Source organism: Cherax quadricarinatus, chromosome 40, assembly GCF_038502225.1.
Source record: "Cherax quadricarinatus isolate ZL_2023a chromosome 40, ASM3850222v1, whole genome shotgun sequence".
In the NCBI taxonomy this organism is placed as follows: domain Eukaryota; kingdom Metazoa; phylum Arthropoda; class Malacostraca; order Decapoda; family Parastacidae; genus Cherax; species Cherax quadricarinatus.
The window spans coordinates 14,830,586-14,858,527 of record NC_091331.1 but is presented as its reverse complement, the minus strand read 5'-3'; the positions used below and the strand labels follow the sequence as shown (position 1 = coordinate 14,858,527).

The 27,942-nt window shown below is 38.5% G+C and overlaps 1 protein-coding gene across 12 annotated transcripts in view; it reads right to left on the bottom strand.

Moving 5' to 3' along the window:
• The window catches only part of heph (polypyrimidine tract-binding protein 1 heph), a 603,602-nt gene extending 575,938 nt beyond the window's left edge, over positions 1–27,664 (bottom strand). For 6 of the 12 annotated variants that reach the window (XM_070092729.1, XM_070092712.1, XM_070092716.1 and 3 more), the window contains exon 1: positions 27,539–27,662. In XM_070092729.1, coding sequence (XP_069948830.1) covers positions 27,539–27,549 — 11 coding nt within the window. In that variant the 5' untranslated portion in view covers positions 27,550–27,662. Of the gene's footprint in view, positions 1–27,538 lie in introns of all 12 variants that reach the window. The other 6 variants (XM_070092717.1, XM_070092720.1, XM_070092722.1 and 3 more) reach the window with 5 other exon arrangements.
• Positions 27,665–27,942: the final 278 nt, after the last annotated feature.

Here is a 27,942-nt window from a genome sequence, read left to right as displayed (position 1 = left end):
CCACTACTCTCGGAGCCTGACCATGGACCAGGCTCGTTTGGTGCTTGCCTGGTCAACCAGGCTATTGCTGCTGGAGGCCAGCTGCCCCACATACCCATCACAGCCTGGTTGATCTGGCACCTGGTGAAGATACTTGTCTAGTTTCCTCTTGAAGGCTTCTAAACTTGTTCCAGCTGTTTCTGGTACCTGGTATTCTGATGTCTGGGACCACAAATGTTGATACAGAGTTCCCTTATTGTCCCCACTGCACCCCTACTCCTCACTGGGTTTATTTTGCACTTACTCCCATATCTCTCACTCCAGTATGTTGTTATGGCAGTGTGCAGATTTGGAACCAAGCCCTAGAGTACTTTCCTGTTACGTATATATTATCACGTATCTCTCTCTCCTCTGTGTCATTGAGTACACGTTCAAGACTTGAAGATGTTCCCAGTAATTTAGGTGCTTTATTGGCTCAATGTGAGCCACAAACAATCTCTGTACGTATTTGTTAAAGCTCTGATATTTCTCCTGCTCTGAATTGGGTCGTCAGCACTGAACAATACTCGAAATGAGGGAGCACTAGTGATTTGAAGTGTCACCATTGGCATTATTTCCCTTGTTTTGAAAGTTCTCAGTACCCAACCCATCATCTTACTGGCTGTTGTGATCTTTGTTTTATTATGGTCTTTAACCATTTCAGGGTACGTCCTGTAGATCTACGGCTTTGAAGCCAGGGTCCAAACCGTAGATCTATGCCATGAGCTCAGCTCACTCAGATAACCTGTGAGCAGTAAATTTGGGCCTACATACGAGAGAACACATCTATGTGGTAAGTGAGCACCACATAAAACAAATTCTGCAGCATACAATGCATAATGTGAGGAAAAAAACTGACCGTAATTTTGGATTAAAACGGCAACTTTCCGGTGATTCATGTGTTTTTTACAGTTCTATTTGCAATTTCTTGGTCTCATTTGATAGAATCGAAGATATATTACAGAAATAGAGATGATTTTGATTGATTTTAGAAACGAAAATGGCTTGAAACTGAGCTCAAAGAAGCGGAAATGTTCAATTATTGCCAATGTTCAAGAGTAAACAAATGTCATTGCGTGTTTAATATGCATCAGCTGGTGGATGTAATATACGTTCATGAATGTTCTTATATTTATACAATTATAACAACATTGCATAACAGTAAATCTTATGTTTTTGGTGTGAATAAAAATTCATTATGTGAATAAAAAATCAAAATGGAATTCATTTGTAAAGCCTAAAAATGTAACTAATGAACAAAGGAAATGTTAGTTTAGTGTCAGGAATGTCTGCATTGTTTATTCTGGATCCTTTTTTGAAACTGGAATATTTTGAACTGTGTTAAATTGGCCAAATTACCAATTTCAAATTACTTTATTGGGTAGTTAAAACAGTTGACTGGGTGATTTCTTGTGCTCAATCGATAAAATAGAAGTAACAATAGCAAAGTAGCTAAGAATTTGGTTGACTGGAACAATGTAATTGGCCTAAAATGGGGGTCAAAGTCGGCAAACCCGCCAACACACAAATATCGCTGATGCACCAAAATTCGCGAGCATAATTTCGTCAATTTTCCATCTAATTCCATACTTTTTGCATTATTACCTTTAGAAATAGATTCTCTACCATATCATAAGAAAAATAAAAAAAAAAAATTTTAAATTCTTGGACCCTGGCTGTCACCCTGAGATTTGGCCTCCGGACCCTGAAAGGGTTAAAAGAAAGGTCAGCTGACATAATTATTCCAAGGTCTTTTATGTGTTCCTTTCCTTCTATTTGATGACCCTCTTGAATTCTGTATATAGTGTTCCTTTTGAGTTCATTTCTTCCATACCTAAGCAGCTGGAACTTATCACCACTGAACAGCATGTCGTTCTTCATTCCCCACTGGAAAACCCTGCTAATGTCTTCCTGTAATTTTTCAGTGTCCTCTACCGTACTGACTTTCATGCTTATTTTAGTGTCATCTGCAAATGATACCAAAATGTGACAGATCTTTTTATCAATGTCTGCTATGAGGATGAGAAACAGCAGAGGTGCCAGGACAGTGCCTTGGGGTGCTAAGCTTTTTACCTGGCTGATTTTGGATCTTGCTCTGTTCACTACTACTTTTGTGTTCTGTGTGTTAGGAACCCAAAAATCCATTTGCCTACCTTTCCTGTAATGCCAATAGCCCTCATTTTGTGTGCTATCACTCCATGATTGCATTTGTCAAATGCCTTTGCAAAATCTGTAAATCACAACTGCGCTTTGGTCATCTTCCAACGCCTCTGCAACTGTCATAATGGTTCAGCAGTTGTGACAGGCATGATCGTTATTCTCAAAAACGATGCTGGTTCAGGTTATGTTGGTCCATGAAATTTGTAATCTGCCATCTCATTGCTCTTTTAAATATTTTTATGATGCAAGAAGTTAGGGCTACTGGTCTGCAAATATTAACTACTGTTCTACTTCCTCCCTTATGCAAAGGAGATATGTCTGCACCTAGCTCTTTCTCCAATGAATACTGAGGGCTTGTGCTAGTGATACTTTGCACTTCTTTATAAATAGGGCATTCCATGAACCTGGTCCAGGTGCTGAGTGAGTGGGCATGTTATCCATTCCTTTTTCAAAATCAATAGGCTTTATACTAATGTCAGTTAGTTGGTCTGCACGGCCTTCTGCTGGAGTGAAAAACGGTTCTGTATTTTCTACCTTGCTGTCATTTAGTGGGTTGCTGAACACTGACTCATACTGTTCTCTTAGGATTTCACTCATTTCCTGTTCATCATCAGTATACGAATCTCCTCTCACTAATGGTCCAATTCTACAGGTAGTTCTTAGCTTGGATTTTGCATACGAAAAGAAATATTTTGGGTTTCTTGCAATATCCTGTATATCCCTTTGTACCTCTTCTGTTAGGTATGACATCCTAAGGTTTTGCTCGAATTCAGTGATCTCTCGGCTAAGACTATCTTTCCTCTGTTGCAGCATGTGTTTTTTTTTTTTAAGCAATTCAATAACCAGTTTTCTTCTGTACCATCTACACTCACTCCCTGTATCTGATCATCTTCTGGGCTTCCTCAATGGTACATGCTTCATACAAACATTGTATGCCTCTATGTTCAGCTTCTCTAGGCACTGGTGGGGATATAGGGTGCTCATGTCTGATTCTCAGGATATGTCTGATAGTTCTTGGTTTATTTTTTCCCAGTCAATTCTATGGTTGTTAAAATTAAACTTACTGAACATCCCTTAGTGATGCAATTCCCCAAACCTGAGTTAATACATGTACTCGTTTGAACTTCTATGATGTTGTGATCAAAGTACAATGGTACCTCGGGACACGAATTTGTTTTGTTCCAGGAGCCTGTCCGAGTGCTGACACCGAATGAATTTGTTCCCATATGGAATAGTATAAATCAGATTAATCCGTTTCAGACCCCCCAAAAATACACTTACAAAAGCACTTACATAAATGTTAGAGGTGCCACCGTATATTGTTTTTGTAACTGTTATGTCTTTGATTAGTTCCTCGTTGTTTGTGAATATCAAATCCAGGTATTTTCATTTCTAGTGGGATCAATTATCTGTTGGTTCAATGAGTACTTTCACAAAGCCTCATTAGTTCTCTGGTATGTGCCTGTTGAGCCAGGATGCTTCCCGGGGATATTTCTGGTATAACATTGCATTGCGCCATCTTCCATTTTACACGAAGGAGACTAAAACCTCCAAGGAGTTAAATATTTGGTGTAGGATTTTCTAGCCTATAAGATAGCTATCTATCTTCCTTAACTGATCTGTGAATTCCTCAACAGTTGCTGATGGAGGTTTATATGCTAGGATAATTACCAAATTCCTATTTTCAAGTTCAATGCCTAGGATTTCTACTATATCATTCATAGAATTCCAGCACTTCTGTGCTGAATTCTATGAAACGTATCCCCTGCAGATACAGGGGGACTACTGTATAAGCCCCTTCTCTGACCATATGCTATGCTTTCTTCAAGATTGATAGACTAAACACACTGATTCCAGGCTGAGGGACTAGTACTCCTCTTTGCACCATTCTTCTTTATATTCAACTGATGAAGCCATTGTGTGGCAAAACATTTCCTCAATAAGTTTCTCATATGTTGCTTAAATGTCTCATTCTGCAGTGCCTGGAATGTCTACATTGGTTATTTTGCACTATTTTTAATTTGTAACTTTTTAAATTTTATGTAAAACTGGCCAAATTATTGACTTCTGTCCACTTTATAGGTCAGTTCTAATTGTTGAATTGGCAGTTTCTCATACCCAATTGACAGAATGAAAGGCATTCTAGCAAAATAGCTAAGAATTTGATCTAATGGATGCATAAATTGTGCCCAACCTCTAATTCTGCACCTGTGTAATTCCACAAGTTTTCCATCAAGTTTCGTGTTTTGTTTCATTACCCTCAGAAAAAAAAATCTCTATTTCAGGGGTCTGGACACTACAAGGGTTAATCAAGGCACCCTCAAATATGCTGAGTGAATGTGCCCAATATAAAAAAAAAAAAAAATTCTCTCCGACAATGCATGATGGGAACACCTAACCTCAGACGTTGTTCTAAGTTTAAAATAGACTTTTAGGCATGCTCTACTGCTGTTTTCACAGTCTTATTGGAAGTTTCTTGGTATCAAGTGGATGAAATGTTAAATTTTTAACCCTTTCAGGGTCGAGAGGCCCTCTCCTAAACTTGTTCTCAGGATAGAAAAATTTTCGGGAAAAAAAAAAAAAATATTGTGAAATGATAGAGAATCTTTTCCCGATCATAATGACAACAAAAGTATGAAATTTGATGGAAAACTTATGGAATTATGCTCTCGCGAAGTTAGCGGTCTCGCCGATGTTTACGCACTGGCGATTTCACCAACTTTGCGCCCTATTTTCGGCCAATTCCTGTGTACTAGTCAACAAAACTCGTATTTATTTCACTAGAATTCCGTTTTTTATATCAAATGAGTACAAGAAATCACCCATTTACCAATTTCAACTATCCAATAAAGTGGTTAGAAATTGGCAATTTTGCCAATTTCACAATTTCAATAGATGCCAATTTCCAAATAGGGTCCAGAATAAACAAGACAGACATTCCTGGCACTAAAATAACAAGTTCTCTGGTCGTTAGTCACATCCCCAGGCCCCTCTTATATTTCTTTTGCTTTCCACTTTGAATTTTTATTCTTACAAAAAATAGAAGATTTACTGTTATGGAGACTACTGCATTAGTGTAGAAATAGTATAAATATTATCAGCACACTTGTGAAAAAATATTAGACCGCCAGTTGACGTGTATTGGACGCTTGGCATGATTCGTTTACTTTTGAACTTTGGTAAAAATAAAACATTTCTGCTAATTTGAGCTCAATTTCAAGGTACTTTTCATTGTGAAACCAATCAAAATATTCTCAATTTCTGAAATATGTCTTCCATTCTATAAAATGAGACCAGGAAAACTAGAATACAACCATAAATACCATACGAAAATACAGTGCAAAGTCGCTGTTTTAATCCAAAAACACGGTCAAAGTTTTTTTTTTTCCCCATTACGCACCGTGCTGCAGGTTTTTTTTTTTATACTGCGCACTGACCACACAGACCCATTCTTTCATACGTAGGCCTACCAGCTTTCTCTCGCTAGATTTGAAGGCACTAGAATTTAGGCGCTCTAGTACGTCAGTAACCCTGGTGCGTAATCCGTACTAGTACGTCGAAAACCCAGAAAAGGTTAATGATTTTCCGGAGGAAGAATAGGATACCTTCTACATCAACCCCCTTCCCAGAGTCTGCTTTATGGGTTTTTACTGGGTCTGCTTCAATTATTGGGATGGCGTAAAAAACTAAATCATAACCAATTATTCTCTGTTATATGTTATTGGCTAAAAAAAAAAAAACAGGGTAAAACATCAATTTTGTGTCATGCTGGATTAAAAATGGAGGGCAAGTATTTTATAGGTGAGGCCTAGAGACATGATTAATGAACAGAGGAAAGGTAATTTGTGCCTGAAATACCTACAGAATTTATTTTGGACTGTTTTTAAATTTAAAGTTGTTGAATTGTGTAAAATTGGCTAAATTACTGACTTCTGTGCACTTTATAGCCCAGTTCTGATAGTTTATTTATTTATTTATTTATATTTATTTATTATCAATTTGAGCACACATACAGAGGTACAAAAAAATACAGATAAGAGCAGCATGCCAAAGCCACTTATACTATGCATAGCATTACGGGCTGGCTTAAAATTAACTTAAGATTAACTAAGCAATGATGAAATCAGTGATAAAACATTAATGTAAACAGATTACTATAAAGCACAAGTGAGTATTACAAAGACAGGTCATATGGTTGCATTCAGTCATATGAAGGATTCTGTTAGGTAGTGTATTTAAAAAATAATAAAGTTAGATTCGGTTTTAGGTTTAACATTTATGTGATATAATTGTGAGAAACATTTAAGATATACAATTTATAAGGTTCAGTTATTCAGTATTTATTTGGTTTTGGGTGAGTAAGTGATCTTTGAGTAGAGACTTGAATTTATAAACAGGTAGTGTTTCTTTTATATTTACAGGTAATGAATTCCAGATTTTAGGGCCTTTTATGTGCATTGAGTTTTTGCATAGTGTGAGATGGACACGAGGAACATCAAAGAGTGATCTGTGCCTTGTGTTATGGTCATGTGTTCTGTTGAGGTTGGCAAGGAGATGTTTGAGGGGAGGGTTAATATCAGAGTTAAGTGTTCTATGTATGTAATAGGTGCAGTAATAAGTATGGATGTTTTGTATGGCGAGTAGGTTTAGTGTATTGAATATTGGTGGAGTGTGCTGCCTGTAGTGAGAATTTGTTATCATTCTAACTGCAGCCTTTTGTTGGGTAATTAGTGGTCTGAGATGGTTAATTGTTGTTGAGCCCCATGCACAAATTCCATAGGTGAGATAGGGGTAAATAAGAGAGTGATATAGGGCCAGGAGGGCTGACTGTGGAACATAGTACCATATCTTCGATAGTATGCCTACAGTCTTGGAAATTTTCTTAGAAATTTGTTGTATATGTGTATGAAATTTGAGTCTATTATCAAGGTGGATTCCTAAGAATTTTCCCTCTGTTAGCTTTGTGATAGGTGATCCGTTTATCATTATGTTAAGAGGGACATCTGTAGCTCTGTTACCAAACTAGTTGAATATAGTTTCATGCATTAACTTGATAGAACGTAAGGAATGCTAGCAAAATGAGCTACTTTGAGGCTACTTTATGCCAGGAATTATCCTAAAATAGGCCAAAGAAGGCAAAACTGCAGATGCATAAATTGCACCCAGATTGCCAGTTTTGTGTCTGTGTAATTCCATAAGTTTTCCATCATCTCATTTTTGTTTCCATTATCGTTAGAAAAAAAATCTCTACCATTTCGGAATTCATTTTAAATCATGACATTAATAGCAGTTTTAATTTCAGGGATTGTAACAATGAAAATGGTAATTAATAAGAATATAAGAAAGGAACACTGCAGTAGGCCTACTGGCCCATATGAAGCAGGTCCAAGTCTCCTACCAGCTTAAACCAATGACCCTACCTAGTCAGGTCAGGTCACATCCACTTAAATAAGGAGCACGACGTCAGACCTATTAGCACAAGCTAGTCAGGTCCAACTCGCACCAACCCACACCCACTCGTGTATTTATCTAACCTATTTTTAAAACTACACAATGTTTTAGCTTCTATGATGGTACTCGGGAGTTTGTTCCACTCATCCACAACTCTATTACCAAACCAATGCTTTCCTATATCCTTTCTGAATCTGAATTTTTCCAACTTAAAACCATTACCGAGACTAATATATCAATCAGAATGATTATACCTCTGGTACCGGAGCATAATACTCTTCGGAGGTGTAGCACAGGTTTATTTCATGTTCTTATACATGCAGTGTCTAGGCTGCCCTGGGGCAAGGCCCCCGCCTGGTGAGGGAGAGAGGAGGCACTTCTTACTCGTATGCTGTCTGCCAGGATAGAGGGATACAGTGTCACAGTGAGCCGAAAGTAGGCCTATGGCCACAAGGCAGCAGCACAGGCCTAGGGGCACAGATCCCTTATCGGTAGTCATGGGAAACAGGTATCGGGTAGGCATACCCAGCTACAGTAATGAGATTTGATTAGATACTGAACAAAGTTTCTAATGTAAGGCAGCTGGCAAATAGCTTTGACTATTTGCAAGTGTTTTGCAGTACCCATATTTTTTTTTTTTGTGCATGACCCCTAAATTGAAAACAGGATTACATTCAAAATACACTCAATAGATTCCCATGCCCATATACTTTTCAGTCACACTATATCTAGAGGGTGTTTACCTGCAGGGCATTTCAAGGTTCAAAGCCCAAGTGACCCAGTCCATGACCGATCAGAACACAACACAGTTGTCACTCACTCTATGCAACAGATGCATTCCACATCAATAGAGTATGGAGCAAAATCACAAAAGTGCACACAATAATATGTTAAACATTGGTAAAGTCTAGATTCAGAGACCCTGCATTCAGCACACTCTGAACCTAGAGTATAAAAAATCATAAATTTCCTGACTACCTTAACTCTTTCACTATCTAGACCACCGAAGTTAACCCTTTCACTGTTCAGATCCCCAAAATTAATATTGCTCTTGAGTGCCCATGTTTAAAAAAATTTTTAGTGGTAGAGAATCTTTTTCTTAAGGTAATGATTCCAAAACTACAAAATCTAATGTAAAATTTATGGAATTACACAGGCACAAAGTTAGCAGTCTGGATGTAATTTAAGGCATCAGTGATTTTTGCCCACCAGGTCATATTCTAAGCCAATTCCATTGCTCCATTCTACCAAATTCAGGGCTATTTCACTAATATGCCTTCTGCTCTATCAATGGAGCACAAGAAACCATTTAACTATTAGAACTACCTTATAAAGAACACAGAATTTGGTACTTTGGCCAACTTTACACAGAATTAAAAATATCCAATTTAAAAATAGTCAGAAATAAACAAAGAAAACATTCCAGGCACTAAAACATTTTTTCTGTTCATTAACCAAGCCCCCAGATCTCTTCTGTACTACACTTCCCTTCCACTTGTAATTCAAAATCACAAAAAATTTATCAATTGCCCTATTTCTCAATAATAAAATAAAACCAGGAATGAAAGGCCAAAACCAAACAAAATCATCTCCCCTTCAGTAGTACATCTTTCATTCTACCAAATAATACCAAGAAACAGCCAATAAATCCACAAAAACCATCCTAGAAAACATCTCAAAGTATCTACTTTATATCCATCACAAAGTTATTTTACTTTTCCCATCATGCACCCTCTGGAAACAGTTTTTTTTTTTTCTTTACAATATGCACACTCAACACACCCATTTTTTCACATCTAGGTCAAAATTTAAGGCTCACAGCTAATCTATGGGATATGTGCTCAAATGAGAGACCTGTCATCAATAATGTAGATCTATGGCTTTGAAGCCAGGGTCCAAGCCATAACTCTAGCCATGAGCTCAGCTCACTCATATAAACCATTTTTTTATATTAACACATCGGCTTTCTCCCACCAAGGCAGGGTGGCCCAAAACAGAAAAAATTTCATCATTCACTCCATCAATGTCTTGCCAGAGACACGCTTATACTACAGTTATAAAACTGTAACATTAACATCCCTCCTTCAGAATGCAGACACTGTACTTCCCATCTCCGGGACTCAAGTCCAACCTGCCAGTTTCCCTAACTCCATAAATGTTACTTTGCTCACACTCCAACAGCATGTCAAGTCTTTTCTAAACAACATTTGTCTCCATTCGCTCCTATCTAACACGCTCATGCATGCTTGCTGGAAGTCAAAGCCTCTTGCACACAAAACCTCCTTTACCTCCTCCCTCCAACCTTTCCTAGGCCTACCCTCTACCCAGCCTTCCCTCTACTACAGATTTATACAATCTCAAAGTCATTTTATTTTGTTCCATCCTCTCTACATGTCTAAACCACCTCAACCCCTCCTCAGCCCTCTGAATAATAGTTTTGATAATCCTGCACCTCCTCCTAATTTCCATACTACGAATTCTCTGCATTATATTCACACCACACATTGCCCTCAGACATCTCCACTGTCTCCAGCCTTCTCCTTGTTGCAACATTCACCACCCATGTTTCACACCCATATACGAGTGTTGGTATAACTATACCAGCGCTCTTATATGGGTGTGAAACAAACTGCTCACATAAACTGTGAGCAGTAAATTTGGTCCTAAATATGAGAGAATGAATATACATGGTAAGTGTGCACCATATAAAACATCCTGTAGCACGCAGTGCATAATGAGAAAAAACGGAGACTTTTTTGGATTAAAACAGTGACTTTGCAGTGTATTTTCACATGGTTTTTACAGCTGTATTCGCAGTTCCTTGGTCTCATTAGATAGAATGGAAGATATACAGCCTCTCCTCACTTAACGACGGAGTTATGTTCCTAAGACCGCGTCGTTAAATTCGTCGCTAAGTGAGGTGCATACTATAATGGTAGGTTTGTGCCCATCATCTTTGATAGTTTTAACCCCTTGACTGTCACAACCCCAAATTCTGAGGTGTCTCCTGGTGTTGCAAAATTTGAGAAAAAAAAAAACTTATGAAATGATAGAGAATCTTTTCCCGATTGTAATGACACCAAAAGAACGAAATTTGATGGAAAACTGACGGAATTACGCTCTTGCGAAGTTAGCAACCTCAGCGATATTTACGAATTGGCGATTTCGCCCACTTTGAGCCGTATTTTTGGCCGATTCCTTTGTTCCAGTCGACCAAACTCATAGCTATTTCTTTAGAACTCCATTTTTTCTATCGACTGAGTACAAGAAACTGTTCATTTACAAATTTCAACTACCCAATAACGTGGTCAGAATTTTGCAATTTGGCCAATTTCACGAAAATTAAAAAATATGACAATTTCAAAATAGGGTCCAGAATGAACAATGCAGACATTCCTGGCTCTAAAATAACATTTTCTTTGTTCATCAGTCATGTCTCCAGGCCCCTCTGATATTACTCTTGCTTTCTATTTTAAATTTTTATTCAAACAAAAAATAGAAGATTTACTGTTATGCAGACTACTGCAATATTGTAATAATTGTATAAATAATGTTAACCCATTCATGACTGCATATTAGAATGGCTACTTGGACATTTATTGGAAAATGACATCATTTGTTTACTTTTGAACATTGGCAAAAATCAATCATTTCCCCTACTTTGAGCTCCATTTCAAGGTTTTCATAGCAAAACCAATCAAAAATCACCTCTATTTCTATATGTTTTCCATTCTATCAAAGGAGACCAAGAAAACAAGAATACAACCATAAATACTATATGAAAATAGACCACAAAGTCGGCATTTTAATTAAAATAAAAAACGGTCGGAGTTTTTTATTCTCATTATGCACTGCGTACTGCAGGATTTTTTTTATATGGTGCACACTGACCACACAGACACATTCTCTCACATGTGGGCTTACCAGCTTTCTCCTGCTTGATTTGAAGCTGCTAGAATTTGTGAGTATATATACGTCAAACACGGTGGCTCGTAAGACGTATATATACGACCAAAACAGTCAAAGGGTTAATGTTACCTCTGCACCATTTATAATATTTCTGGTATATTTTTAACCCCTTCAGGGTCCAAGGCCCAAATCTGAAGTGGTGCCCCAGTGTCCAAGAATTTTAAAAAAAAAAAATTTGTTATTTTTTCTTATGAAATGGTAGAATCTTTTTGTGAAGGTAATAAAACAAAAAGTATGAAATTTGATGGAAAATTGACGAAATTATGCTCTCGCGAATTTTGATGTGTCAGTGATATTTACGAATCGGCGATTTTGCCGACTTTGACTCCCATTTTAGGCCAATTACATTATTCCAGTCAACCAAATTCTTAGCTATTTCACTAGTATTACTTCTATTCTATCGATTGAGCACAAGAAATCGCCAAGTCAACTGTTTCAACTACAAATTAAAGTGATCAGAAATTGTTAATTTGGCCAATTTAACACAAAGTTCAAAATATTCCAATTTCAAAATAGGGTCCAGAATAAACAATGTAGGTATTCCTGGAACTAAACTAACATTTCCTCTGTTCATTAGTTATGTTTTGAAGCTTTACAAATAAATTCCATTTTGATTTTTTATTCACATAATGAATTTTTATTCACACCAAAAAATAGAAGATTTACTGTTATGCAATACTGTAATCCAGTGGTCCCTCGCTTTTCGTAGTTCTCGGCAATCGTAAATTTCACCAATCATAGGGCTATTTTCGTATAAACATGGACTCGCTTTTCATAGGTTGACTCGCGAATAGTAGTTCGTCCAGGACGCTTACGCACGGTGTGAGCAGGGGAGGCCTCCCTACCCAGCCAGTCTGGCATTGTTTACCAGTGAGTGAAGGTCCCCTCAAGTGCTCCTACAAAATATTTCATAATATTCCACTCATTTTAGTGCTTGCAAGTACTAAATAAGCTACCATGGCTCCAAAGAAAGCTCCTAGTGCCAAGCCTGTGGTAAAGAAGGTGAGAAATATGTACAGTGACAAAGTCTTGTACCATTTTAGGGAAGTGTTAAAGAGACGCCAGAAACAGAGCTCTCTCCACAGTTACTTTGCGAGACAGAACTAGAGTGACTCTCAAGGTGGTCCTAGTGGCATTAAGAAACAGAGAAGAGAAGCAACCCCAGAGAAGCAATTGGTACCTGAGGTGTTGCTGGAAGAGGATTCCTCTTCCAAACTGTAAACAATCCAATCTCTCTCCTCCTCCAGTCTCCCATACACTAAGAAGAATCTCCAATAAAGGTAAGTGTTATGCTGTTAATGTTTCATTCATCATTTCCCATTGTATTGTTTATGTACTACATGTATATTTCATGTAAAAAAATTTTTTTGTTTTAATACTTCTGAGTGTCAGAAACGGATTAATTATATTTACATTATTTCTTATGGGGAAAATTGATTCGCAAATCGTAAATTTCGTTTATAGTAGCTCCTCCAGGAACGGATTAATTACGAAAAACGAGGGACCACTGTAATTGTATAAATATCATCACCATATTTATGAATGCATATTAGACCCACGAGCTGGCGTGTATTAGACGTGTGAGGTCGTTTGTTTACTCTTGAATATCGGCAAAAATGTAACATTTCTGCTACTTTGAGCTCAGTTTCAAGCCATTTCCAGTGCTAAAACCAATCAAAATCATCTCTATTTCTGTAATATGTCTTCCATTTTATCAAATGAGACCAAGAAATCGCAAATAGAACTATAAAAAACATACGAAAAAACACTGCAAAGTCGCTGTTTTAATCGAAAAATCTTGATTTCAGTTTTTTTTCTCATTATACACAGCGTGCTGCAGGATCTGTTTTATGTGGTGCACACATACCACATAGATGTATTCTCTCATATCTAGGCCCAAATGTACCACTCACAGTTTATCAGAGTGAGCTGAGCTCATGACGTAGATCTACGGTTTGGACCCTGAACGTAAAGCCGTAGATCTACAGGACGGACCCTCAAAGGGTTAAATGTTTATACAGTAGTGTACTTTATACATCCTCTCCTCACTTAGCGACATACTCGTTTACTGACGCCTTGGACGTTTTACAATGGGCTCTCTGACCAGTATTCATACCTAAATAATGTATATTAGAGCTGATTTCCTCTATTCTGTTTATTTCAATATACAGTACACTACTGTATAAACATTTAAAACTACACCAGAAATGTTATAAATGGTGCATAGGTGACAGCAAAACAATATCAATGACGGTTGACACAAACTCACTACCATTATAGTATGCTCCTCACTTAGCGACGAATTCGTTTAACGACATGGTCTTAGGAACAGAACTCAGTCGTTAAGTAAGGAGAGGCTGGTATACAATACCAACAAGATGAAAATTTAGACATGTGCAACACCTGGGTATCTTTATTGTAGATGTTTTGTTATCCAGTGGCTTTATCAATACAGATTTTAGGACATAATTTGAAGACAGTAGAACTATATACAAAAGATGAGGTGATCAGTCCCTTAGCCTTGGAGTTGGTGTGAAGAGCACTGTAGTCGTGTAGGTTCTGGAGCACAGGCAAGGTGGCTGGAGCTTATATACTAATTGTCAGGTGGAAAGGGAAGGGTAGCAGATGGAGGCACAGTCACTGGTAGGTGGGATTCCCCAGTATTAGGTCATACCCGAAAGGATGGGTAAGTGCACAGTTGTAGTAGCAGTGAAGGTCCTGTAGATGCCCTCTGAACCAAGATTCCATGATATTGCAGTGTCTGACAAGTTGTACAAGAATGGTATACAATACTGACTAGATGGAAATTTAGACATGTGCAACATCTGGGGATCTTTACTGTAGATGTTTCACCATCCAGTGGCTTTATCAATACAGATTCTAGGACATACATGTAATTTGAAGTCAGTAGAACTATATCATCATGGAATCTTGGTTCAGAGGACATCTGCATGACCACCTTCATGGCTACTACAACTACTTACCCATCCCTTTGGGTATGACCTACTCGAATCGAAGACGACGACAAGAGCTGTCGTGAGATGGGAAGGAAGAAGGATAAGGGTGGAAATAACTGGAAAAGGATGGGAAGGATACACAAATAACCTGCACATAAAAGAGAGAAGCTTACGGCGACGTTTCGGTCCGACTTGGACCATTGACAAAGTCACACTAACCAGAGGTGGAGCAGGACGGCTATATATAGGCAGGAAGAGGTGGTGGTGGTGGTAGTAGTAGTACAAGAATTGTATATAATACCGACAAGATGAAATTAAGACACATGCACAACACCCGGGCATCCCCATCATAGACGTTTCGCCATCCAGTCAGCCACTGGATGGCGAAACGTCCACAACAAAGACAACCAGACGAATCAAGGAATCAAGGCAAGTGGCCCAACCACTTTGGGACATGTGGTACCGAAGTACTAGAGGCGTAGATGGAGAGGCTTGAATGTCGTTACTTGGCTCTCTAGGAGAGGATGGCGAAGGCAGCGGCAGGAGCTGAGTGTGTCAGTAGGCAGCAAGCAGGACGAGTTATTCTCTTGATGCAGTTATCAATATTTGAATTTTGTTTTAGAGAGTTGTGTCACACCCATGGGAGATCTGTAGAAGAGTTCGTTGGTTTGGAGTTGGTGGATTATCTGGTTGACGGTAGGGAATGGCTTTTCATCGGAGGTGTACATTGTAGTGTTGTCTTGGAGATGTTGGATGAGTTCTAGGTGAGTCATTGGGCTGGGGCATTGCTTCATGGTGTAGAACATGAATTCTTTGTGTTTAACCCATAGTGTTCCAGGTAATCGACGTGAGCGAGGTGGAGAAGGCGATGGTGGAGTTGAGGAAGGTGGTGTTGATTCGTTGTCATCTTCAATAGACGAAAAAGAAGATGGTTCTGGTGGCAAGGCTTCTGATTGGTTGGATTCAGTGAGGTGTGGTGGCGGTGGAGGCTTCTCATTGGACGTTGTTGGAGTGACATCACTAGGTGGTGGTGGTGAAGCTTCTACAGCAGATGTGTTGATTAAGTCCTTGGTGAATTTGAGAATTTCTTCAGAGGGTGGAGATGCTGGAAATATAAATGATGGCATGTTATTTAATGCATGGTTGATGGTAGAGTTAAAGGATCCAGGTACAGCCATGTTCTGCATGTGAGCGTATAGTAGACAATAGTGAATCTTCGTTACTTCACATGTTGGAGGAGTGATGGTGGAGGCGGGCTGAGTAGATGCTTGAAGTAATTTTGTAGTGTCTGCTTGTAATTTTGCAATTGCAGCATATGTTGGTGTGTTGTTAGTAGATTTTTTCTTTGCTGCATCTTGTGTTTTCTTCATAACATCCTTTCCTGTAGGACATTTTGCTGCTAGTGTATGATGATCATTACTCTTGCAGTTAAAACACGCTGGTTGTGTTGGAGCAGCGGTGGTACAGGAACTGAAGGTGTGTCCCTCACTACCACATGTAGTGCAGAACTTCTTGTCTTTTACTGGACATGCCTTGGTGGTGTGAAGATAAGAATAGCAGTTCCAGCAATGTTGGATGTAGTGGTATCTCTCTGCTTCTATGTAGGCGGGACTGATGTAGTAGTAGTAAACAGCAAGACCTTCGTTCAGAGTAGCGGCAGCCATGTTCACGTCGGTAAAGGTACCTTGAGCATAGACGACGCATTCGGGATTTTAGTAATGCTGTCAACAGTAGCCCAAGTATTTTGAGTTTCAATGGATGACTTGAGTTCAGCAATTGGTTGAGAAGTCAGAATCTTGTCCAGTTTTTTTAGGAATACTGATTTTCTTGCCCTGGGAGCAGGAGAGGATGTAACAGTAAATCCTTGAGCAGTAATAGTGGTGGCTTCCGTAGTGAGTAACTTCTCTGCTTCAGCATCATCGTGACACACAACAATGAATGCTTCTTTCAGTGACAAAATAGCGTTGGATTTCACTTGCAATGCTCCCTGCACAACAGTTGCAAGAGCAAGCTTTGTCGAATCAACGGTTCCACTTTTTGGCTTGATTTTTACACGATTTGTGTAGCTCATCGTGCAAGTCAAGGAGAAGACGACACTGTTAAGGTTCCCCTCCCCAACGGGGATCGTAGGGAGACAGAGTAAGTAAGGAGAGCTGCTATGACCTGCCGAGGCGAGTCTAAAGCAGAATCTGTGTGTCTATGACCTATTTCCACTGGGGAATCCCGCCTACCAGCGACTATGCCCTTGTCTGCTACCCGTCCCTTTCCACCTGATGATTAGTATGAGCACCAGCCTCCTTGCCTGTGCTCCAAAATCTACACGACTCCAGTGCTCTTCACACCAACTCCAAGGCTGAGGGACTGATTACCTCATCTTTTGTATATAGTTCTGTCTTCAAATTATGTCCTAGAATCTGTATTGATAGTCACTGGATGGCAAAACGACTACAATAGAGATATCCAGATGTTGCACGTGTCTAAATTTTCATCTTGTCAGTACTGTATACCATTTTTGTACAACTTGTCTGACACTGCAACATCATGGAATCTTGGATCAGAGGACATCTACATGACCTTCACAGCTACTACAACTATTTACCCATCCCTTTGGCTATGACCTACTTCCACTGGAGAATCCTGCCCACCAGTGACTATTCCCTCGTCTGCTAACCGTCCTTTCCACCTGACGAATGCATAAAGAGAAAATACGATAACCACCACTACGTGCATTCACACCAGTTACCAACAAATGGTTGAGTTTTGTCAACTTCAACACACCCTGAAAACCATCAGTTCTTGTCTAATTTCATTTTTTAGTTCTATTTAGAAAGTATGATCTTTCAAATTGTCAAAAAATATTTTCAAAATTTTGCCATATGCAAAAGAAATAAAATTTTGGGGCCTGAGACAGTAAAGGGGTTAGAGATATACAGCCTAAAAACTCAGTTTGGGCAATTCCCATAACAGTACATTTCTATTGCTCACTATGAATTACTGGCAGAAATGGAGACATAACACTAAACTAAATCTCTGTAAAGCGAAGACCAACTGTATAACCTAAAAACAAATAGAAGGCTCAAACCAGTCAAAGGATCTTTCTAAAAAATTATCAATGTACCATACATGCAAAATATGAATACTGAAAAAATTTAATTAAGTCTGATTTGCATAAAGCACCATAGGTATAAATAACTTTGAATTGTGCATGCTCTCGTAACTTGGCAAGCCACTGGTCTTGGTAAAGGCTCTAGAAGCCTGTTGTCTAATTTTTCTAATACTAACCCCTCCTTTGTTGTACAATAACCATGAAACTAAAGAGGACTACTTGTGATGCTAGAAAGCACTGAATTGAAGTATGGAAAGGAATAGGTGGGCCAGAATTTTTTTTTCAGTTAGGTCAATCATGATCCAAGAAGACATTTAACCCCTTCAGGGTCCAAGGCCCAAATCTGAAGTGGTGCCCCAGTGTCTCAAGAATTTTCAAAAAAAAAAAAAAAAAAAAAAAAAAATTTTATGAAATGGTAGAGATTCTTCATGTGAAGGTAATAAAACAAAAAGTACAAATTTTGATGGAAAATTGACGAAATTATGCTCTCGCGAATTTTGATGTGTCAGCGATATTTATGAATCGGCGGTTTTGCCGACTGACTCCCATTTTAGGCCAATTACATTATTCCAGTCAACCAAATTCTTAGCTATTTCACTAGTATTACTTCTATTCTATCGACTGAGCGCAAGAAATCGCCAAGTCAACTGTTTCAACTACAAAATAAAGTGATCGGAAATTGTTAATTTGGCCAATTTAACACAAAGTTCAAAATATTCCAATTTCAAAATAGGGTCCAGAATAAACAATGTAGGTATTCCTGGAACTAAACTAACATTTTTTCTGTTCATTAGTTACGTTTTGAGGCTTTACAAATAAATTCCATTTTGATTTTTTATTCACATAATGAATTTTTATTCACACCAAAAAATAGAAGATTTACTGTTATGCAATACTGTAATAATTGTATAAATATCATCACCATATTTGTGAATGTATATTAGACCCACCAGCTGGCGTGTATTAGACGTGTGAGGTCGTTTGTTTACTCTTGAATATTGGCAAAAATTTAACATTTCCGCTACTTTGAGCTCAGTTTCAAGCCATCTCCAGTGCTAAAACCAATCAAAATCATCTCTATTTCTGTAATATGTCTTCCAATCTATCAAATGAGACCAAGAAATTGCAAATACAACTATAAAAAACATACGAAAAAACACTGCAAAGTCGCCGTTTTAATTGAAAAATCATGATTTCAGTTTTTTTTCTCATTATACACAGTGCTGCAGGATTTGTTTTATGTGGTGCACACATACCACATAGATGTATTCTCTCATATCTAGGCCCAAATGTACCACTCACAGTTTATCAGAGTGAGCTGAGCTCATGACGTAGATCTACGGTTTGGACCCTGAACGTGAAGCCGTAGATCTACGGGACGGACCCTGAAAGGGTTAAAAGCCTAAAATTGGGGGCTTATAGAAAATTTAGTGCTGTGATTTTTTTTTTTGTAAGAGTATGCATGTGACATCAAGATGTCTACCTGTACAATTATGTCTTGTCCAGTTTGAATGTCAAAGACTGCATTTATAACAACCATCAAATATTTAATTCACACATGACAAAAATTTTCTGGAAGTTGCCAGAGAAGATATACATTTCTGAGGATAAAACTGTACCCCCCAATGAAAAGTACGGGCGCCATGAGTACACGAAGAGAAAACACAACAAGTGTCCGGGAATTACCAAAAGACCCCAAGTTGCCTGGGTTGTGGTTCATACGTTGGACTACGTGTGGCCAGCAGTAACAGTCTGGTTGATCAGACCCTGATTCGCCAAGGGGGCCTGGTTTGTTTTTGAACAGTAGTTTTACCAACAATTTTTAACCAAAGGTGAAACTAATGTGCAGGTAATAGTTTCCCCTTCAATACAGTCTTTTACTTGTTTTTCATTATGCACCAAGGTATCAGGTTCTTGTAGATTATTTTTGATCCTTATGTCAAATAGTTTCTTACACAATGTATAACCTCCATACTGCACTCCAAAGATCAAGATGTGAAGTCATTAACCCTTTGAGGGTCCAGACCCCCAATCTGAAAATTCCCCACAGGGTCCAAGAATTTAAAAAAAAAAAAAAAAATTTCTTATGAAATGGTAAAGAACCTTTTTCTGAAGGTAATAAAACAAAAAGTATGAAACTTGATCAAAAATTGGCAAAATTATGCTCTCGCGAATTTTGCTGTCAGCGATATTTATGCATTGGCAATTTTGTCCACTTTGAGTCATATTTTCTTCCAATTACATTGTTCCATTAGACCAAATACTTAGCTATTTCGCTAGTATCTGTTCCATTTTATCTAGTGAACACGAGAAACCGCCCAGTCAACTATTTCAACTGTCCAATAAAGTGACCGGAAATTGGCAATTTGACAAATTTCTCACAAAATTCAAAATATTCCAATTTTAAAATATGGTGCAGAATCAACAGTGCAGGCAGTCCTGTCACCAAAACATTTCCTCTGTTTATTAGTTACATTTATAGGCTTTACAGATTAATCCCATTTTGATTTTTTCACACAATTTTTGACACCAAAAAATAGAAAATTTACTGTTATGCAATATTGTAATAATTGTATAAATAATATCAGCGCATTCATGAATCCACATCAGACCCACCAGCTGACGTGTACGGAACGTGTGATGCGATTTGTTTGCTCTTGAATGTTGGAAAAATCGAACATTTCCCCTACTTTGAGCTCAATTTCAAGCCATTTTCATTACTAAAACCAATCAAAATCATCTCTATTTCTGTAATATATCTTCCATTCTAACAAATGAGACTAAGAAACTGCAAATACAGCCATAAAAACCATACGAAAATACACCACAGTCGCCGTTTTAATCCAAAAACACGGATGCAGTTTTTTCTCATGTACTGTAGGATTTGTTTTATATGGTGCACACTTACCATATAGATGCATCCTCGCACATCTAGGCCCAAATTTACTGCTCACAGCTTATCTGAGTGAGCTGAGCTCGTGACATAGTACTACGGCTTGGACCCTGGCTTCAAAGCTGCAGAACTACAGGACGGACCCTCACACAAAAAATGCAATGTGCCTAAGCACTTAGGATCACAGGTGGAGGGTCTACTCTTGTAAGTAAACCTCTATTTAACGGGGCATCATATAAAATACACACACACACACACATATTATATATATATATATATATATATATATATATATATATATATATATATATATATATATATATATATATATATATATATATATACACACACACACACACACACACACACACACACACACACACACACACACACACACACGTATATATTGAACACTGAGGAATCTTGCAATGAAATCAAACAGTATGGCAGTATGAAACAAAGTAACCCCTCAACTGGTATGGTTAAATAAATCATATATACAGACATGGCAAACCAGTTTAACCTTGATGCTGAGTTGAATGATACTGTACTGCATACATGTTTCTTCAATGATGTGCTAATAAAATTGCAGAAAATTGTTGATAATAATAATCAGAAGTGCTAAATGTGTAGGGGGTCACATAGCACCTGAGAAAGGGAAGGCAATCAGATTCAACTCAGAGGTTCTTTCCTTGAATCAGGAGCCCCTCGCCCCTTGAGGGTAAATACCATACTACCCCCAACAAATATTCCACTAAGTTAAGCAGTTTTATGAAGAAAATTTGTCTTACTCCAATGAGCTCTTCCTTGCCCATCCCGTAATCTGCTCCACCACCACCAACCACCAGAAAAAACATGGCTACCTGTTATTTACAGAAGGTACCTGTAATATACAAATTATAAGGCGCGAGGTGATTTCTTTAGACTTTTTAGGGGAAAAAGTGCGCCTTCTATGCTGAAAAATACGATATTTATAGAAAATAATGTGGAAGATATGGCTGCTGAACTTTCTCCACTTACAAGATGTAATTACCAAGAAAATGGAAGAGGTAATCAAAATCTTTGATTATAGAATACTCTCTAGTCCTTAAAAAAATAAATACCCATTCTTCATACAAGTTATTTCTTTACCAATGCCCAAAATAGAGAACATGATTATCACATGCACACCAAACACCAAGGTCTATTGCCTTTTGCTCCACTTCTGCTGTGAGATGAACATCACTGAATGGTTATCAAATAATGGAGACCTAGGTCATCTAATTTTCCTGATAAATGAAATAGAAATATTGTAATGTGGAGATTTTTAGTGTGAAATGGAAAAAGGCTACTCAAGTTATCAAAATAACTGTATCCAAAGATTGTTTACTATTACCATACCGTATTTGCCCAGATGTTCAAACATACTACAGCATGAATATATCCACTCACTAAACATTGTTCACAGAAGAAAATACAGAAATTCTGGTAAGATTACATTAGTAAACCATTACCATCAATAGCTCATATTATTGTAATCAATGTTAAGTGTAATGTATTGTTTAGTGAAGCACTAAACCTGTGCAAGTTGTCCAGTACAAAGAGTGGCAAAGGTTCAATCTTGCATCTGTTAACAGTTTGTTTTGATCAGATGCATGTCCTGACACTTTTAAAGTACTGCAGGAGCATTCATTATGAATTTAACAGAAAACAAATTCATTCAAGAAGCAGAAATGAATGTAATGATAGTTGGGGCAGAGTACAGTTTATCATTAACTTTATGTACTTTATTGTGCAGGCATACCAATGTGTAACTTTTTTCAGTTAAATTTTCAGGCTAAGAGCTCTTATCGTATCTCAACTCATTTCAAAGTTGAAGCCTACCGAAGGTGTACTAACACCTTCCCCTAGACATAACCCACAACAGTTAGCTAACACCCAAGTACCCACTCAATGCAAAATGAGCAGGGGCAACAGGTGTAAGGAAACATCCCCAGCATTTTCACAGGTTGTGATAGAGCCCATCCCCTCAGTTATGACATTTATATGGACTTTAGTAAGTACCACACAAAGACACTTGATGAATAATTGGCAGTACAATACTTGCTGATAAGCAATAGTTTGAGTAACAAGGGGTATTATATTTATGCAGAGAGATAAGCAAGGTAACAGAAAAGATTAGACATTAAAAAGGCCTCTAAAATTGGAGTGAGGCACTTGAGAACTTCAGTATGATTTGGATAGGAGAGTACAACTAGGTAGCAGTGTCTGGCAGACAGAGGATCAAATCACCTCTCCATGAGCTAAATAAACAATTTTACCACTTCATATACAAAATATACAGTATAGTAATCAACAGGTTGATGGTGGGCATAGCGACAGACAGTTAAATTTGGATATACACGTACTCTATCAAATACGTACAGTAGTAGCATAAAAGTGCTCTCTATTACTGGTTAGCAATATGAATCCTGGACAATAGTGCACAACAATGTTGTTGGCTTTCTAAGCCATTTACATCACAATGTTAATACCCAGTAGCTTACTTAGCTTCATATTAATTAAATTAGTGAATTACTGTAATGTTCATAACTCATGAATAACAAATTCTAAGGTTGGTAAAGGCTTTGTTTTGGTTAGGCAGCAGAGCTCTGGTCACAGTACAGGAGGGCCCCACTTATACAGCAGGTTAGGTCCTGTGCTACTGCTGTAAAGCAAAGATTGCTGTAAAGTGAAACAGCCTTTTTTTCACTTTCAAATGCATAAAAAAACCTGATAATATGTTTACGCTATCATATATTAAGTGAGCAGCAGAGCTAGGCCTAAAAATGCATATATAGTACACACATTACTTACCTTAAAATATTTTCGTCCTTAGCTTATAGTGAATGGCGAGTATATCTGTTTTATGTCAGAATAAGTGAAAAATAGGTATAACTGAAAAACCACCACATTAGCGAAACACTGTAAAGTGGGGCCCTCCTATATTGTAGAACTGATAAATATGCTAGAAATCAGAAGACAGACCGAGTTAACCCTCTGTATCATGAATCTTTCCTATGAAGATGTAGTCCAAAGACAGGGCTACATACAGAACAGAGGGAAATGTTACTTATACCAGAAAATTAAATGTGCAACAATAATGAAAGTTAAATTTTAGTTCTAAATAGTAAAAGGTTTCCTAGCTCTTGAAATTTACTAAAACTAGTATGTTTTCCTTACATTAATAAACTTCAGACTAACTGTTTGTGACACCGAAGATGTTAAGTGAAAAACGTAATGCGAATGCATTGCGAGAATAAAATTCCTGGATTTTTTTTTAATATGGTACAGGTATAAAATGCATTTTCACTTCAAAAATGTACATTATGTAGTTTATAAAATTTATACTACTATACAAGACGATGGTACCATGCAGCACAGATGGATTAAATGTGCCCCGGTGGCCTGGTGGCTAAAGCTCCCGCTTCACACACGGAGGGCCCGGGTTCGATTCCCGGCGGGTGGAAACGTTCCGACACGTTTCCTTACACCTGTTGTCCTGTTCACCTAGCAGCAAATAGGTACCTGGGTGTTAGTCGACTGGTGTGGGTCGCATCCTGGGGGACAAGATTAAGGACCCCAATGGAAATAAGTTAGACAGTCCTCGATGACGCACTGACTTTCTTGGGTTATCCTGGGTGGCTAACCCTCCGGGGTTAAAAATCCGAACGAAATCTTATCTTATCTTAATATTTTATTCAGATTTTTAACCCGAAAAGGCTAGCACGTAACCAGGAAAACCCAAAAAAGTCACTATGGTTTATTTCCTCTGGGGTCTTTCAAATCCTCTTCCCAAAGATGACATAACTGGCTAAAACCCAGATAGTCTACCTATTTACTGTTAGGTGAACTGAAACATCACGGGATATGGGAAAAATGACCAACATTCTCACTTGTACTGGGATCAAATACGGGTCCCTCGAGGCGCTACCATTTAAGCCGCAAGACACCTGTGCTAGAAACAAATACATATGCCTGTAATGCTGCACTACTAGAACAAAGCAGCAAATGGTCCTGCAAGAATGAATTTCATTGTACATATTAAACAAATTGTCATGATTTCATCTGTGCAATATATCAATGATCTGAAAATGTGAAATTTGTTCAAATTACAAAAGTGAGAAATTTCCTCTGAATTTTAATTTTTATTCTTTAAGCTGTTAATAAGCACAAACTTTTGTATCCAAACCGACATTACAACCAAACATTGTAGTACACTAATGGCTTTGGAAGTTTAGGTTTGCCTTAACCTAGGCTAACCCAATAAAGCCAACTAGTAAAATTGCTTCCAGTGACCTAGGAGGTAACCCACAACAACATATGAACACCTAGAAACCTACTTACTCCAATGTAAATTTGAGTAGTTAAATTTACAGAAAGTTGTTCTCATGTCTCAGGTTGTGAGCAGAACACATTATAACTGAGTTACAATGCTTCTTCAGTCTATAGTGATCTACAGAACTGCCAGCTAGACTATGTATTTAACTACATCTAGGTAGTTTAAACTACTCAGTCATTGCACATGCACAAGCATCATATTGCAGAATTTAACTTGGCAGCTGTGTGTGTGTGTGACTATGGAGTTGCAAAGGATCAGAAACTCAAGCTGCAGAACCATAAATAACAAAAAAGCCACAATACCGTGACTGGAACGATACACAAATAACCCGCACATAAAAGAGAGAAGCTTACGACGACGTTTCGGTCCGACTTGGACCGAACTTGTGACCTTGTCAATGGTCCAAGTCGGACCGAAACGTCGTCGTAAGGTTCTCTATTTTATGTGTGGGTTATTTGTGTACTGCAGAACCATATATGAAATAAAAATAATTAAAATGGTTGGTAGTAGTCAGGACCTGCCTTGCAGGTGCAGCAAGCCTGTAGTAACCCTACTGTCCATACACACACTAACAAAGTACATACACTAAATTAACTTGGTTAAAAAGGAAGAAAAACATCTGGACTAATATAAAAAAAATCATGATTATTCAATAAATATAAGCTACATGCATGCCTCAAAACATTCATTAAACTAATTATAAAGTCAATAAACACGCAATTAAGATTTAAACCTTTGGTATTAGCAGCTCAACTGAAGTCGAGTCTTTCGTCCCAACTAAACAATGTCCTTTAGATGTATGTGAGATTAGGATGTTTAGTCTTGACACTAACTAAAAGTATTTGCTTGAAAGACAAGTAAAAATCTGTCATACACTATTTGAACTGTTTAAAGCAACCTGTGTCTTTTGGAATATTAGTCTCATCTTTTTCCTTATATACACACACTAGCCTGTACACAATTGCCTGAACATAAAGCACACCTGTACACAAACACATTACACTCACTCTGTTAGGACAGATTAGGCCAGCACAGGTAAAGTTCATTATCATTAATTGCAGGGAACACTAAACCCATGGGGTCATACAGTGCCTGAGGGAATGGGAGGCAATGAGATTTTATTCAAGGAAAAATCACGTCCAATCCCTTGGATCAAAACCCTTTCACTGGCATCAAGGAACCTTCCTTTAGCTGACAGGTTGTTCAAAATGACTCAAGGATAATTGTCAAACTCGGGTTGACATTAAACAAATGGCCAATATTATCATGGTACCTGCGGTTTTGTTGTATTGGCTAGTATCATAACTTGTTGTAAACAACTGACAAGAAACGCCTATAGCTATTTCCATGGTGAAGTTCACTCATAAGTACTGCGGTTGCACAAGCTAGTAGGCCTACTGCAATGTTCCACTGTTATAGTCATATGTTTGTTAGTTACCATAAAGTCGCTCACGCAGTTACAACTTGCCATGTGTAATAATCCATCATAATCCAAAATAGCTTTTTTGTATATGAAAGCATAACTTCCATATATGTTAACCATATAGACCAACTATTGTTAAAGAACGTCTTAATATGTTCCTGTCTGGACAACAGTTCCGTAATTACATAGACGTGAGCCCAATCATTTCCTGAACGACCTGGCTTACGACCCCTACATCAAACCATGAAAGACCAGGGTGTTGAATACTTGAAACCCACAACAGATAATGTAAATACTCTGGAGAGGGAGTTGTGCAGCAGACGTCATCTAGAAGAACAATGACACCTTGGGTGGGTGTGGCTTGACAACCTTACCACCACTCCCCCATGTTGCCTCCCATCACAGCCTGCTGTCAACAATAGTCAACCTGGTGTCTGTCTGCCATGGGTGTTGTTGCTAGGGACCACATTAGTCCCACACAACCCATGCATAACCATGATCGTGATAACATGCATCAAGGTAAAGCATAGTGGTGTAGGAGCGAGTGTAGCACTCGTCTCCAGAGGACACAGCATGCTACATTCCCAGGATTGGGTGAATTATTATTATTATTACAATCAAGGGGGAAGCGCTAAACCCGGAGGATTATACAGCGCCTGGGGGGGTATGTGGAAGGCATTCAGGCTTAATTTGGGGAACTGGAGCACAGATCCAATTCCCTAAATCAAGAGCCCCTCACCAACATCAAGGAACCTTCCTTGAGGGGTGGATTGGGTGAAGAGGGTGTAAAGCTGCACAACAGAGGCGGGGGAGACGAGAGTCCCCGGTTCTCCGCCATTCGTGGCGTGGCAAGACCGCCGCCATGGCACCCATTTTCAGGTTCCAGCCAACACCCTCACCTCCTGCCACGCAAAACTACTCCTCACCTTCCCCGCCATGTCTCAAGTCTGAAATAACAACAGAGCAAAGACAGAACCGTCAGGAATTAAAGGAGATTGGCTGCCACGACGTGTACAACAGCTGATGACGCCATGCAAGGAAAATGCGCCCCGTAACCAAGAGAAGGCCGTTGTTCCCGCGCTCGCCAGACTCATTACTCCTCTGGACTTTTGAAAACGCTCATTAAACTACACCCTCAAAGCTAATCTACTTGAAAACTATCCTCATAAGGTCTATGAAGCTTTAGGTGCATTTTACTCACCCGTTCATCATCGCTGGTTTTTATAATCAGGAAGAAAGCTTGCACAAAACACGGTGAAACAGCGCGCGGACTGTAAAGACAACAAGTGGCAAACACAATATGGCGGGCGGCACGCCTACCTCAGGGACATCTGGCGGACTATACTCCAACCCTGGCAGCCATCTTGTCCACGACATCACACGCCAGATTTAAACGATATTCGTACAAAGAATAGCGTTCTATCATTATTATCTGGAGTTCATTACCTTTGTGACTTGTTCAGTTATCAAAACTTTGGGGCCCAGTCCCTGGACCCCTTATGTACCTCTGTAATCCTTTGACTAACACCCACAGAATGGGTACGGGGTGCAAAATGAAGATACTAAACCAAAATTATTATTTTGGTTATCGTGTGACCCATAAAG